This window comes from Rhea americana, unplaced genomic scaffold (genome assembly GCF_003343005.1).
Source record: "Rhea americana isolate MKP2758 unplaced genomic scaffold, rheAme1 scaffold_16, whole genome shotgun sequence".
Classification (NCBI taxonomy): Eukaryota; Metazoa; Chordata; class Aves; order Rheiformes; family Rheidae; genus Rhea; species Rhea americana.
The window spans coordinates 595,918-610,244 of NW_028185705.1; the positions used below are offsets into that span (position 1 = coordinate 595,918).

Genomic DNA, 14,327 nt, shown 5'->3' on the forward strand with positions numbered 1-14,327 from the left:
AATTTTTCTCAATGACTTTTTTTTTCTGAAATGACAAAACGTTTGTTATTTGACAAAATAAAAGAAGGAAAGTAATAGTGTTTTCGTATTTAACATAACATCACTGAAAAACAGAAAGGACAGCTGCACAAATGTTTGAGAAAATCAAAAGAAAAATGGAATCTGTTTTAAGTGCTCAGATATAAACTACATCCCATCAGTTTTACATACTTATTCTACTGTACGTGATCAGAGTACTGCCTCACCGGTACTACCACTACCACTTGAAACGATGCCAATCATTTAACACTATCAAAGGCAAAGATGCAAAAATGAAGATACCTGCCAGTCTAGTCATGCRTATGCACCCTTGCAACTTCTGCATTACTTGCGGTCCAGAAGTGCTGTTCTTTCTAGAGCAGTACTTACGTACTCCTGACGGACGAGGAGAGTCACTGACAGYGGCCGTGCTGCATCCTTCGGACGGGGCTCTCGCCCCGCTAGGTGAGGCCGGGCCCTGCGCCCAACAGCACAGACTCCGCAGGTGCCTCGGGGCCGGCAGCCCCGGGGGGAGCAAGCCGCTGGAACTCCCCCCTCTAAAGGCTGGTCGAGGGCTGTCACTTCTGCTGACAGCCAGAGCGAGTGTCGGAGGCACCAGTGTTTGCGACCACTAATTCCCAGGGAAAACTCCATAAAACTCAAAATACTATCTATACCCTCAAACTCCATAAAAGCAGCAGGGCCCATGACCCTATTTAGAGCTGCTTAAGTAACACCATGTTATGTACATGCTGAACAAGGATTTGAGAAGGTCTAGCTGTCCTAGGATGGCTTCTGGACTGCATTTCAAAACATATTTATAGCCCAGTTTCTGAACACCTAAGCTCAACTGTTTGCTCTAGCTGAAACACTGTAGAAGGGTTCTGTCCCTTTGGTTATAGCATGGGCAGATCCAATGAGAACAGCTGGTAAAATAGCATTACTTTTTCAGCTAAATAAATTAACAGGCATCATGATAGTCAGTACCACATCTTCATCCATTTCATTCCAAAACAATCCATTATTAAAATGAGTATTTGTGTAGTAACACTGTTAAAAGTTGGAGTTTGTTAGCAGTAATGAAGAATAGAAACTGTGTCTCATTTTTGGGGCATCGCTGGAGCATGTATGATATCATCCATTGACAGACTGTTGTTAAAAGTTCCAATAATAAACTGCATTTATTATTTATTGCTTATTATTATAACCAAAACACTATTCACTCATCACAGCTGACTGCTGGGAAACCACTGTCCTACTGACACCAGTAGGACTGAGATTTGAGCTCCATGACTTCACCAGAATAACTRGGTGAAGTCAGTAACTACTTTCACCCTCCTTTCTTATTCTTGGGATTCTTTTAACTTAGAGATTTATTATGAAGTGATTGTAAAAAGTACTTCAAAACATTCAGTAAGATTTCAATGGATCAACAAAAAAGATAAGTTATATTAGCCTCAAAATGTAAAAAAAAAAAAAAAAAAAAAAAAAAAAAAAGAAAAAGAAAAAAGAAAAAGGCAGAAATCACTATTTGGCAATAGGATCACTACTGTATTTTCAGTTATACAGACAGAATACTCCTTTCCATTTTTTAAATACTGATCGTATGTAAAACTTCCCACAGCAGTGATTTTACTCTCTTACATCATCCAGCAATAGTTTGTGGTAAAGGAACTCCCAACCAGCAGCATAAAAATCAAGCTCTATTACAAAAATGCAGATTTAGGATCATGACTGGCAGTTTCACAGACCTACAGAAGCCTACCAAAATGTTATGTGATTCACTGAGGGATGATTTAGCAATTCTTGACTTTTAACAGTGTCAACTTCCATAGAAGGTATGTACTGAATTAGAACATCACATTACAGTTTACTACACCAAGGTTTTTACAGAAAGTACCATGAGATGATTCAGATCATGAAAAATCTGAATCAAGATTCAGATATTTTCAGAAACATAAGTTAGAAACCAGAACAACTAATAAGGCTTGAGTGAAAATTGCCATATTTTCACATTTAGGTGGCCAAAGACATATAAAATYGTTTAAAACAGTCTTTGCCATAGATAACTCATTCACAGAAAATAATTTCTGAAAGAAGCCCCTACCTGCATGCACCTGATTCTGCACAGAAACTGACACATTAGGTTTACACTAATTAATGCACAGATTACAATGATAAGGAAAACAGCAGTTCATCTGACTCTAGGTGAGGTGTCACTTGAAATCTGTCAGGTGTAACAGCAATGTATCTCGTGCGCGTAGGGGTGTGTGTGCAAGCGTACGTGTATACGTGTTTTTTCACTGACAAACATAAAGCTGGAAACAAGTTAAAAAATAAATTCAAGCTTAAACTGAGGGACAGAAAAGAAATACTGTTCAGCGTCATTACTGGAAATGTTTTCTCTTTATGAGGCTTGGGAGGAGGATTCAAACTTTCAGGTCTCCTCTTTGCCCCACAGCTTTTGGTAAGTTTCTTCTGCCTCTGGACCACTTCAGCCCTTGCAGCTCATCTACCTTGGCCTTCCTGACTGAATACAGATGTTTTGAAGCTTACTTAGTAGACATCTGCATAGCACTTTAAAATCATGAAAAAAAAATAAAGAAATGGGTATGTCAAAAAAGTCTTTTTTGCAGGGCTGTATTATTTCTGGAAAAAAGGCAAGAAGAAGATAAAGAGATCATTGCAAGTGTTGTGCCTCTTATGTTAAAGTGGATTATAGTTTATTCTGCTTTTTCCTTCTGTCAAGGTGATGATAACCTTTTAGCAAACACAACACCACAACTAAAAGCCTTTAGTAGAAACTTCAGCAGGCATAATGTTCGTATCAGCACACTGGTACAAGAAGAGCTTAAATCCTTTTTTTCCACATCTTTATCTAATGCACAAAGAAAGAGGACATACTTTTCTGTAATTTTTTTCTCCAGTCCATCCAAAGGGTTGAGAACAACAGCATCTAAAATAGTACTCTGTAGATTATGATACTACATAACTGGAGCAAAGCATGGAGCAGAAACACTACTCCATACAATACAGTGGGTCTATTTTGTACAAACACACACATCTGCTCAAGATCAGCCTGGCTAAAGGTAGATACTTGCTCCTGAGATGGCATTTTGGACAAAGGAGCTGTGGAAAGGCAGAAGACAGAGGTGACGGTAAGAGAAGTACAGCTTTGCAGAGTTTCCTACAGCCTGTCGCCTCAGCAGGGAAGTCTTCACGAACAGAGAAGCAGCCACTGTACTTATCTGTGAAACTGGGCAGATTTGGAGAGAAAGGATGAAGGAACGCATGCTGGATCTTTCATTTATCTGTTAGGAGGCATCCAAGTGGTCTTTTGCTAACGACTTCAATATATATATTTCTTACAGCAATTAACCTTCTCATACAGATTAATCCCTTAAAAAATCAAAGATGAAATAATCTTTGAAATTCAAGTATTCAGTAGTTTAATAATCTGAAATTGTCCTTTAGATTTTCCATACTTAGAGTATTCTCCTAATTTATTAATCCCACAGACTGCAGAGCATGTTTCAAATCTTCATCTCCYGTCACAATGACATATTCAAACTAGCTTGAAGAACTCATTATAAAAGCCACTTCGCAAAGAATTATTAACTTAAAGGATCAGGCAAAGTCTTTATATACTAAAAGCATATTTAAAAGCTAAGCATGGATAGCTTTTCCTACTCACCCTTACAATTCCTAGGATCATGGCTTAAATAGAAACAAGTCTGGATAAAACACTGACTTTAGGATAATTAGCTTGCCACAGATTTGAGGCCAAAGATAACAAACTGTTAGTACCCATGGACTAACTCTTCTTTTCTGCCAAAATACACTGATTACAAGACACAGGGCAATCGTCTGAGAGCTAATGATGACTGCTTATTTCCAGTATGTTCAAGCTTTGACTAATTACTCTGCTCCAGGGCTGTTCCTGGTCCTGGCAGAGGAATATAAATCCTCAAGGACAGTGTATTTAAGAACTAACATAACGACCTCTGCTTTGACATCCCTCCCAACTCTGTTCCTCTACCTGATTCATCTGCTAGTTAAAAGGAGGTCACCTGGGACAGGAGTCCAGCCAGTTACGAAACCCCTAAGGCCAGGAAAAAATCTCAAGCAGCAAGTTGTATCTTCATGTCACTACCCAGGTAGCACGATGAGGAAGAAGATAAGTCTAAAAAAATGCTGGAGCTATGTATGTGCTTACTTCACTGACATACTTTCACCAGGCTATAGAGATTTTTCTACCGCTACTTTTTAGTTATTTATTTGCATACTGGGTGCCTGAGTTTGAGAGTACATGAATTATAAATCTGCCTACACATACACACTGTTTTTCTGCAAGGAGTCTTTTATGTTTCTTATTGCAGCCTTTTTGGATGCTGACATTTGATTTAAGCAGGCAACAGTTTCAGCACACACAGCACTGAACCTGTGAGTAAGACCAAATCACAAAAGCTAAACGGACAATTCTTTAAACATAACACAAGTGTTCCTGATGAATACTGAATGTTTGAGCTCACTGGAAAATGGACTAAACTCTATTTTATTATGTAAGCAATTCTCCTGTCCTCTCTCCTCTGTTTTACTATAGAATACTCTGAGTATGCCTTCGGTGTTAGAAAGGGTAGATAAACCTTTTAACTTCACTGATTTTCAGAAAAATACCATCTTTTGACTAAGGAAAATCTTCCTCTCCCYGTTGTTGCACTTTTGTTGCTTCTGGCATGAGTTTTCTAATTAGTGTGAGTTGTGACTGGCACCCCGAAGCGCAATGTTAACCTACTCGCACAGCAGCACCAGCGTCGATGCCGCGCTCTCTCTCCCCCCACCTCCTCCCGGTCACTTTTTTATTATGATAGCACGACATACACTGCCATGCTTGGCTGCTTTTGTGAAGATACTTTTGTACTACACACTTCAGTCAGGCCATGTATATTTGGCTCCATTTAAATACACTTAAGGGCATTGAGCTTGGCAATACTTCTGTTTTGTGAACCTTTCTATCTTTTTGCTCCTGATTAGACAGACGGCTGTTGACTATTTGAATGTTTTTAAATAGACAGATCAAGCAGCTACAAACTACGCTACAACCGTGAGTCAGAAAAATTAAAACTGTTTGTGGCTCCTACGGAAGGCTCATTACAGACTCTGATATTGCAGTAAGCACCTAACAATCGGATTAATCAAGTACTTTCAATAAAAGACGTGAAGGGAAGGGTCTCCAGGAGGGGGCTGCRGCGCTGTCCCACCTTCCTGTGCATGGGGCCCCGTGGTCTCCTGCACGCACCCTGCCGCGGCACACGGTCATGAGGCCACCCAAAAACATCGTACGCTTTCCATCGTCAAAGCTCTGGGAAATCACACCACAACAGCCCCCAGCCACCGCCCAGAAGAGAGCACAGCTCACCTGACGCGAGGGACATGCTCTTTCACCAGAAGGGACCCGGGACGGTGACTGCCCCGGGACACGCTGCCTGGAGCTTGGCTCTTGTACCATCAAGTAAATGTCTGGACAACAGGACATCATTGTACTTCCCAGGGTTTGGAAAAACTAGGCAGCGTGCTGCCAGGTGCCAAATCCGCTCTGAACTGCACCTAAGCTTTATCTGCCTAACACAGACAAAATGCAGCGCAATCTTAACAAGGAAACACTGCTGAGCTCCATCAGAGCAGCACTGAGGACCACCCTGCGTGAGCGTCCGGACGAGACAGGCCGCTGGGCACAAGAACGCTTCTGCACTCTCCCTGCGAGCTGCTGAGTCTTGTGGAAGTGACCTGCACCACTCCGCAGGCAAAGTTGTTTGAGTAGGACGTTCTTTTGGTTTTACACTGTTTTTCATGAAGTACRTTGAATTACATCTGTGGAGAACTCCTACCATTAATTTAATTCTACAGAAAGCAGAAAGTTTATAAAATGATACAGTACTACTTAGCTAGAATTTGTCCTTGACATGTGAACACAATTCTTTTATCATTTTGCAACAGTGGATATTTGCAAATAAAGTTAATTTAAAATTACAATGAATACTGGCATTTTGTCACTTCCTGTGGTATTAAATCTAAAAGAAATTTCTTTAATACCACATAAATATGCATTCAAACGAACAGAAAAATTTATGCAAATACAGATTCCTTCTGTAATATCAACATAATGAAACAATTCCAGTTTTTCCTCCCTAAAGCTCCTTGCTTTAAGTACAGCCTTCGTTCTTTTTCACTTCTTGGATTACGCTGACAAATGAGACACACTCAGCTGCTCCCTGGCAGTTTGGGAGCAAGCTGACACGCACTACCTTGCAGATCATGCAGACAATTTGCAAAAGCACGGTATATGCTGCGGGACCAGTTTTGTGACAACAAAGAAAATGGAGACCTTAGGTGGCTGCTTCAAAGAAATGTCTGTCCCATTCCGGTTCTTTCATTTCAGGCTGATAGGCACTTATTAATTCAGCTAGTGAATTATGTAATTTAGTAAGTGAATTACAGTTTGAGTTACACCATTCATATTCAGTATGATGCCAGGACAGCTACAGGCTGGTAGATCCATGAATTCCATTTGCAGAAGACAAGCAAGCTTATTCTTGTWAAATGATGATGTGTTCATGATTATCTGTAACATGTCAGGATATATTGTACATTTATGGAGATGGGCTTGGATGAATGACATCTTTTGATTATTTTCCCTCACTAGCAGAAGAATCAATTTCAAATATTTCAATTTACAAACCTTAATGATTCTGGATTGCAAATTAGCTTGTCATGAATTTATATCTGTATTCCCTGAAGTGCCATCTAAAGTCCTCCTACGTTCTAGTGTCTCTGGGGAAATTTAGAACTACTTTACCCTGAAGAGTAAGTAAGYTAGCAGTATAAGAATATGAATGTACAGAGGCAACTGTTATGCAGTACTGACAAAGAAGCCACACCTTTAAGGCAAGCCTGCTCTGTTTTCTACTGTAATAGGAAAACAAACTGTAGAATTAGGGATTTCTGTCAACAAACTTGTGATGGTTCMACACATAGGCTTAACCCAATGCAAGACATTGTATTTCCCTGTACTCTTGGAAGACTACTAAGAGACAAGCAACATCACCCAACACTGAAAACATTAATTTTAAATATTGGAGCTTCTTGAGATACCACTAAATAAAACATTTAAATATTTAAATAAAGAGAAAAACGTGAATCACCTAGCACCAAACAGCTGATAAGACTTCACACCATACTGCCAAGTGTATCTCTGAGACTGACATTGTTTGCCTACTATCTCTGAGCCTTCAAGTAGAAGARTATGAATTTTCTCAACTGAATTTGCCAACAGAAATGCTAAAAAAACCTATACAAAATCAGGCAGCAATTTGAAAGGTGAACAACAATAGCATGACACAAGTCAATGTCTAATAACAAGGAGTCTTCAAGGAATTTCTAGCTGTGGAGAGAGAAAAGCTCAGCATTCTAAAATCTGACTTCTACCCACGTCAACATAATATAATGCTGTTCAGTGGAATACCAGGAGCTTGGTAAGCCTCAGTGTTTCCTATTTTCTCCAGAAATGRTTGAAAACCACTAAGGTTTCAAATTCTGTAAAATTCCATAAGCAGTTTAGGCATGAGTATCTAGGAGCCATTACAAAGGAACTGCACAGAACTGGTGCAACTTTAGTCATATGTATGTTCTAGAAAAAAAAAATGTAACAGTTGGTACAAGATAACAGCATTTTCTGAAGGAAGGGTGAGCGTTGCCTACCTGCCTCTCTGGAAATTTGCATGAAGGACTCGACTCCTTTTTCTCCGTAATTCCCTTCGGATGCCAAAGTGGATACATAATTCCATCCCAAAGCTTTTACAATGTCCACCATTGCTTGCGCTTGGAAGGAATCTGGAGGAACCACACGTGAGAAGAAATCATAGCGCCTGTCATCACTCAACTCTGGTGCAGTTGAGGCATAACTGATTTGTGGGATCTGTAGAAAAAAATAATTTCTGATAAATATACATTGTCATATACACATTGTAYTTCTTGCAGCAGTTAGCTAAAACAGTTAGCTTTAGCTGACTCTTAGCTTCTCTTTCTTGTACCTATCTGTGGTTCTATCGTGTTCCTTTACAAATCAAAGAAACATTTTTTTTTCTGTGATTTCAAGTGGAAATTTACACAAAAAGCTATTAGCATTTTAAAACAATTTACATGTTGTATACTCATAGCATCTCCCCTCCAGGCAATCTTAATCTAATATGGCATATATGAACCATTTTTTTTCTTGCTATGTCCTTTTCATTGGTATTCTGGTTTCACTAACATCAGATCATCTGAAATCCTGAATTCAACAGGGTTTGAATCTACACTGTCCTCACTGGTGCCACAAAGAGCTTTTACCAGTTTCCGGAAGACGTTCTTAAACATTAAATTGTAACTCCAGATTTAAACAAAATAAAACATGAATTTTATTTATTCTTTTTGATGAAGATTGCTAAGCATGGAAATCTCTTTTCTTAGAAAAAATATAACCGGGTCACTTGGAGCTCTTCCTAAACCCCTATCAGTCCATGACAAACTACCTATTGCTTTTTTTTCTCACTGCAGACTGTGATGGAGATTGCTGGTTAATAGAAAGGCCAAAATATTGTTTAGGGTTCTTTTCTCCTGGATAACAAAGGCCCCCAAGCAGTTATCAGCTGACAGTTCTTTAATTCCAAAATACATCATGTAATTTTTTGGGATTGTTCCRTAATTTAAGGAGCCTTCCATAATTCTGACTTGAGATGCCAAGGAGGATGAAAAAGGATTTGTAGTATCTGCAAGCATCATCATTTATTTTAAATGATCTAGATTGCAGAAAGGTCAGTACGTCATGCCTCAATACAGGCATCTTCAATATTCTCATATTCTGTCTCTGCATAGCGTTCCGACAAGTATTTATTAGGTCTTCTTGCCTTCTCAGAAGAATCAACATTATATTCCCCCAGGCTCAACACTGCAAAGGGCTCAGTGCCTTCAATCCCACAGAGGTCAGTAGCACGTGAAAGCAAACACAGTATTTCCAGAGAATGCACACTGTCTACATTAACAAGACCTACAGCAGAATGAAAGTGATCTGTAAAACAAAAAAATAATGCTGAAGACCCAGCAGGTAAGTGAACTTATGTAAAGCATATAAAATTAGTAAACACCCCTAAAATTGCTGAGAAACGTTCCTAGCTTTGAAAGTAATATCTACTGTTCCACTATGAACCACAACAAAATACATGACTTAAATAAGATCTGTTTAGCTTCATTCAACATGGCCTAGAGCCAAACACGGTTAATGGACCATGATCAAAATCTTCCCCRCTCTGGCAGGATCCCTGTGCACAGTGACTTTGCTGAATCAGGTCCCTGGCACAGCATCACTCTTAGCTGCTATGAATTATTAAACCAAAATAAATGCTTAATTTTTAGCTGGTGTTAAGGCTGTCATTATGTATGCTGGAGACCTGAATGTAGCACTACTTGGAACAGTCTTTCTTTCGGATGTGTTGTGTCACTCATTTGGCAGATTCATCCCATGTTTTAAAAGACTAATGTCAAAAAGACATGGCTGATCATGCAGAAAGCTGGGATGCTGTAGGCTTTTAATGTAAGACAGCAGTCACCTACAAAGCCTTGCCAGATTTATTTCAGATCTGTGGCTTAGGGACAGCATGTTGCCAGCAAGACCTTCCAATGTTAAGAGTCACAGAATATTTAAATAGTTAAAAATCAGGTTGACAGGAAGAACACAGCATGATGCTGACCACTATTACATGGTGGCCTTCAAAAATAATTCCTATTTTGTCTGTGTCTACAATCACTGTTTAATAAATAATTGGTGACATTTTAGGATAGCTCTCTTCTCATTTGTAAAACGCAGTTAAAAGAGCTTGCTCAGTTGCTTATTTGCTTAATTTGTCCATCCAAATTAAATTCAAAGCATTCTATTAAGTAGAACAGTTAACCAGGCTGACGTTATGGGTGCTGTTTACTCATTATTAATTAGCCAAGCATCCAGTATACAACATAAAGCCTCACATACTGAACCACACTGAGATAGCAATGCGTTGGGTTTTTTAAATCATAAATAGGAGATGTAAAAAGCATATTATCTACAGACAAATGTTTCCATTCCACAGTGCTAACAACTGCTTTTTAGGTAAAAATCGAAAGGACCATATACTGCRCCTTTGAAAAAAGCAAACTGTCTATGGAATTTGCTCCAGTACTTAYATTACTTAGGAGACTTTTTGGTTTTTAAGCCTTTTTTCTTTGTCTGTAAAACACTTCCAGCTCTTGCAATCACTTGCAGTATTAAAATATCTATGGGTTTTTTACTAGTGATATGTATGAAGAGGAAAGTATTATTTTAAAATATTAATTGGATATCAGGAGAAAAATAATTAAATAGATAAAATGTTTCCTGTAGCCATTACAGTTTAACTTTGTCAACATATCACAGCATCTTACAGATACCTATGAAAGATTTGTCCCTTCCTGTAATTCCTCCGCCACACCCAGGCAGTATCCCAGATGTACAAGCTGAACATCTGTTTGCATCAGCTGAAACAATACAGCATTTCTTCCACTCGTTTTTTAACACACWGACATGCTCATTTTCCCTTGGGTCCTGCAAGGGCCCCGCCTGAGACATCGCACCCACTGCCATGGGCAYGGCCAAGGCGTCAACAAACCCAGCAAGCGTTACAGCGACTGCGCTGCAGGGTCAACCTGGCAGCGAGAAGCGAGAGGCTGAAGGGTGCCTCGGCCCAAAAGGGCAGGGAGCGCAAGCGCAAGTCTATTTGCCATGAATCGGATGGGCAGACGGATCCTCGCTCTGGACTCTCCAAAGCAGGGATGAAATGCCTCGGTCTTGGAAAATAAACAGACTCCTTTTAATTTTTCTTTTTTTTTCTTTTTGCTACATAATGTATTTTGAAACATGATTTAAAGTCCCTCTCAGTTTTAGCCCCACAATTTCATGAGTAAATATCACACTAATGAGAATTTTCAAACTTCCAAAAGAAAAAAGTTAAATCAGAGCTAATTTTGAACAAACTTGTTATGCAGAAAGTTTCATCATAGCCCTGAGTATGTATTTTTTTTAATTAACCAGCTAAACAGCTGACTCTTCTAAATTTTTTATTTTTTTTAAGGTGATATAATCTGGTACTTTCTACTTGATCATCTCATATTCAAAACTTCATTTTAAAGAAGCAAGCATTCAGTTCCATCACGGTCTTCTATTTTCTACTCTGAGACACATTTGAAACATCAAAAGCTTTAGGGAATTACATTCCACTTCCCAAACGGCTCTAAGATTTTGGCRGAAGCGTTGTGATCCATAAAGCACGGGGGACAAGAATCCCCCGGCTTTCCACAACAACGTGGGGAGTAAGAGCGGCCGCGGGCTGTCCCGCGGGCGCCGTGCTGCGCGGCGGCCCGTGCCCGCCCGACGAGCGCGCCCGTCTCCTGGCGTCCCCGGAGAGGCAGGCAGGCAGATACGTGGCTGTGCGCGGGGCTTTCTGAGGAACACTCCCGTTTCAGTAAATAACTAAGCAGATAAAAAACGTGAGAGGAGGATTTTTTTTGAAGGCAGTCATTTTGCTTACAAGACAAACATCATATTTAAGAGCTTTACATGATGTTTGCCCAGTTGATGTTCTGATTACACTATGAGTGAATGATTAATGGGAACAGTGCATTTGTCAGGGATTAATTAATGATAATTTATTGAACATTATTCTTCATTTATTTCATTTTCTTCTGTTAATGGAAAGCTCTCTCTGGATCCCTTCACCACACTTGCTTGACTTGCCTGAAAAGCTGGGTCAGTTCTGCAAGCAGGTGCACTAAAAGGCACAAGAGAACCTCCTAAGAAGCCAAAACAGGTTTCTAATGTTCTGCTAAGTCACATTAAACATCTTCCAACATCAGGTCTGGAACTAGAAATCTCAGAGTAAAAAGCAACTGAAAGACAAACCTGATGAGTTTTGTGGGCAGTTGCTCTAGAGGAAAATCTGTACATTATCCACCTTTCTCCCCATACCAGTCCATGCTGAATATACCAAAAATCGTCTTCTCGTGCAGCAGGCGTCCACCTGAGCAGACGCCTCACCTGCGCTTTGCCTCCCTTACCTACCACGGTAACTACAGCTACTGCCGGCAGAGAAAGCACACCAGCTCTTTCAGAGCACCTCGTTCCAATCCGGACTTCCTTTGCGTTGTCTCCTCACGCCTTATCCCGATGCTCCCAGTGCGCAGCAGACCCTCCTCCTCACGCAGGACAACGGGAACAGCCGTGCCTCTTCCCTGGGAACACGGCACAGCTCCGGCAYGGGCACGGAGAGCAGCTCGCGCCGAGGCTGCCGCAGCCCCCGTCCCACACCCTCGCACCTGCATCCTACCTTGTCCCAAGTTCTGCCTACAATTGCACTTACTCTGCAAAGAACCTTGCAAATCAGTGGAATCACGCAGGTAATCATTACTACTGCACTACTTTAAAAGTGATGGAGTTACACTATCTTCTCCTCAGTAACCTACTAAAAGATTAATACAATGGTGCACCTGAACCCACTCACCAAAGGACAGTTGTCAGGAAACTTCAGAAAAGGCAATTTCCCTAAGGAGCATGTGCAATTAAGATAACGCATGAGTATACCTGTTGAGATATTAATGAGCTCCCACCAGGGTAATATTAAGTTCACAGTTTGCTGCAATTTTACTTTCAACTTCCTATTAAGTTTTATTAATACGTTTTTCTGACAATAGAAGAAAAAATACCTTCTTCTGATAAAGCTTTCTGAACCCATCTTATTTGGCAGTGCAATGTCAGTCTACACAAATGGCAAAATCCTACCAGTAACTTTACTTTACAAAAATAAGATGCCTGAAGACTTTTCATGTGACTGAAAAACTCTTTGGTGTGAACTGATGGATGACTAACAATCTTGACTCTGTTTAGGTCTGCGATTTTATTCTTGTAGAAATTTCTCACGTCAGGATTTAATCATCAGTTAGTACAACTACTCTTTGTTCACCAGTTACATCTCAAATTGCACAACAAACAGCTTCAATGTCCCGTGAACTGCATATAATTGTTTTTATTGCCTTGAATTAAAATTATTTGAAGTTTCTAACTAGCTGTTTTCTCTGGGCAAAACTCCTCTACGTTTTCTTYGCTTTCACTTTTTTCTTAACAGGAACAAAAATTTATGAGCGATAAAAAGGAAGATTGGATTATGACTCAAAGCTTGCACAGACACGGGGAATGAACCTTTCTGCTGATTTCCATCAGGTCTGAACGCAGATCCCCATCCCTCGAATCCGCCGGCAGCCGCGCCACGCGCGGTCGCTGGCACTGCCATCCCCTCGGACTCGCAGGAAGGGTGGGACTCACCGACTGYGCAGGCGCTGGAACGTCCCCCCMGGCAACCCCCCGGCCGGCGCACTTACGCGAGGGTACACGAAAAACAGCACCACTGGCCCGTTCCCTTCTTTGCCAACCTTTCCAAAMGCTAAACACTGCTGAACTGGTAGCGCTGAATGTATTCTCAGAAGCTGCCAAACTAGCAGCATGTCCTATTCCAGGGATTCTGTCCTGAAAGGTGTGTATGAAAACAAATATTATTGMAATTCTTATTCTAGGGCTCTTAGAAGACTAGGGAATAATATTCCTTACAGTCTTAGATAATCATGAGAACAAATGCTACTAAAGTGCTACATTTCCAGCTGATTTTTACACTCAAGAATCACATGTTGACAATTAAAAAAAAGAGGCAAAACAATTAAAAGTTTTCATGTAATTCAACTTTCAAAGCAACAAAAACCCAGACCTGTACAGGTCTACCATACTGTATAAGCTGTTTAAGTATGGCAAACTGTGTTGTATTCAAAAGTTACACTGCAGGACCAAATACTTCTAAGCAGTGATCAAAGTAGCACATTTAAAGAAGGACATTTGTGTAACAGAAAATTTTCAAAAATCTATTTACAGTTCACCTCAGTTTCTCTCAGTCTGTTTACCAATTACGAAAGCTACTGGTGTTCAAACAAGGTCCTATTTGCTCACATCACCACCTCTCCTATTTTATCCCACAGTGAATTCCTAATGATGTACTAGAGATCAACACAATCACCTACAAGGGAATYGGATAGATATTTCATAAGGTACAGAAATATAAATATCATCAAGAACAAATACAACGGGAAGCTGAGCCTGAAGGAGGAGAACATTTAATAAAACAAATATCAAGATAACAAAGAAACACTAAGAAAACGAGCCCAAT

At 40.1% G+C, this 14,327-nt stretch overlaps 1 protein-coding gene across 3 annotated transcripts in view; it reads right to left on the minus strand.

The window, feature by feature from the left end:
• Positions 1 to 14,327, minus strand: part of GRM7 (glutamate metabotropic receptor 7) — a 359,963-nt gene that overhangs the window by 240,898 nt on the left and 104,738 nt on the right. For all 3 annotated transcript variants that reach the window (XR_014895237.1, XM_085300020.1, XM_085300019.1), the window contains exon 2: positions 7,777 to 7,993. Coding sequence is in view for 2 of the 3 variants with exons in the window: in XM_085300020.1 (XP_085156146.1) it covers positions 7,777 to 7,993 (217 nt within the window). In the remaining variant the exon portion in view is untranslated. The remainder of the gene's footprint in view (positions 1 to 7,776; positions 7,994 to 14,327) is intronic.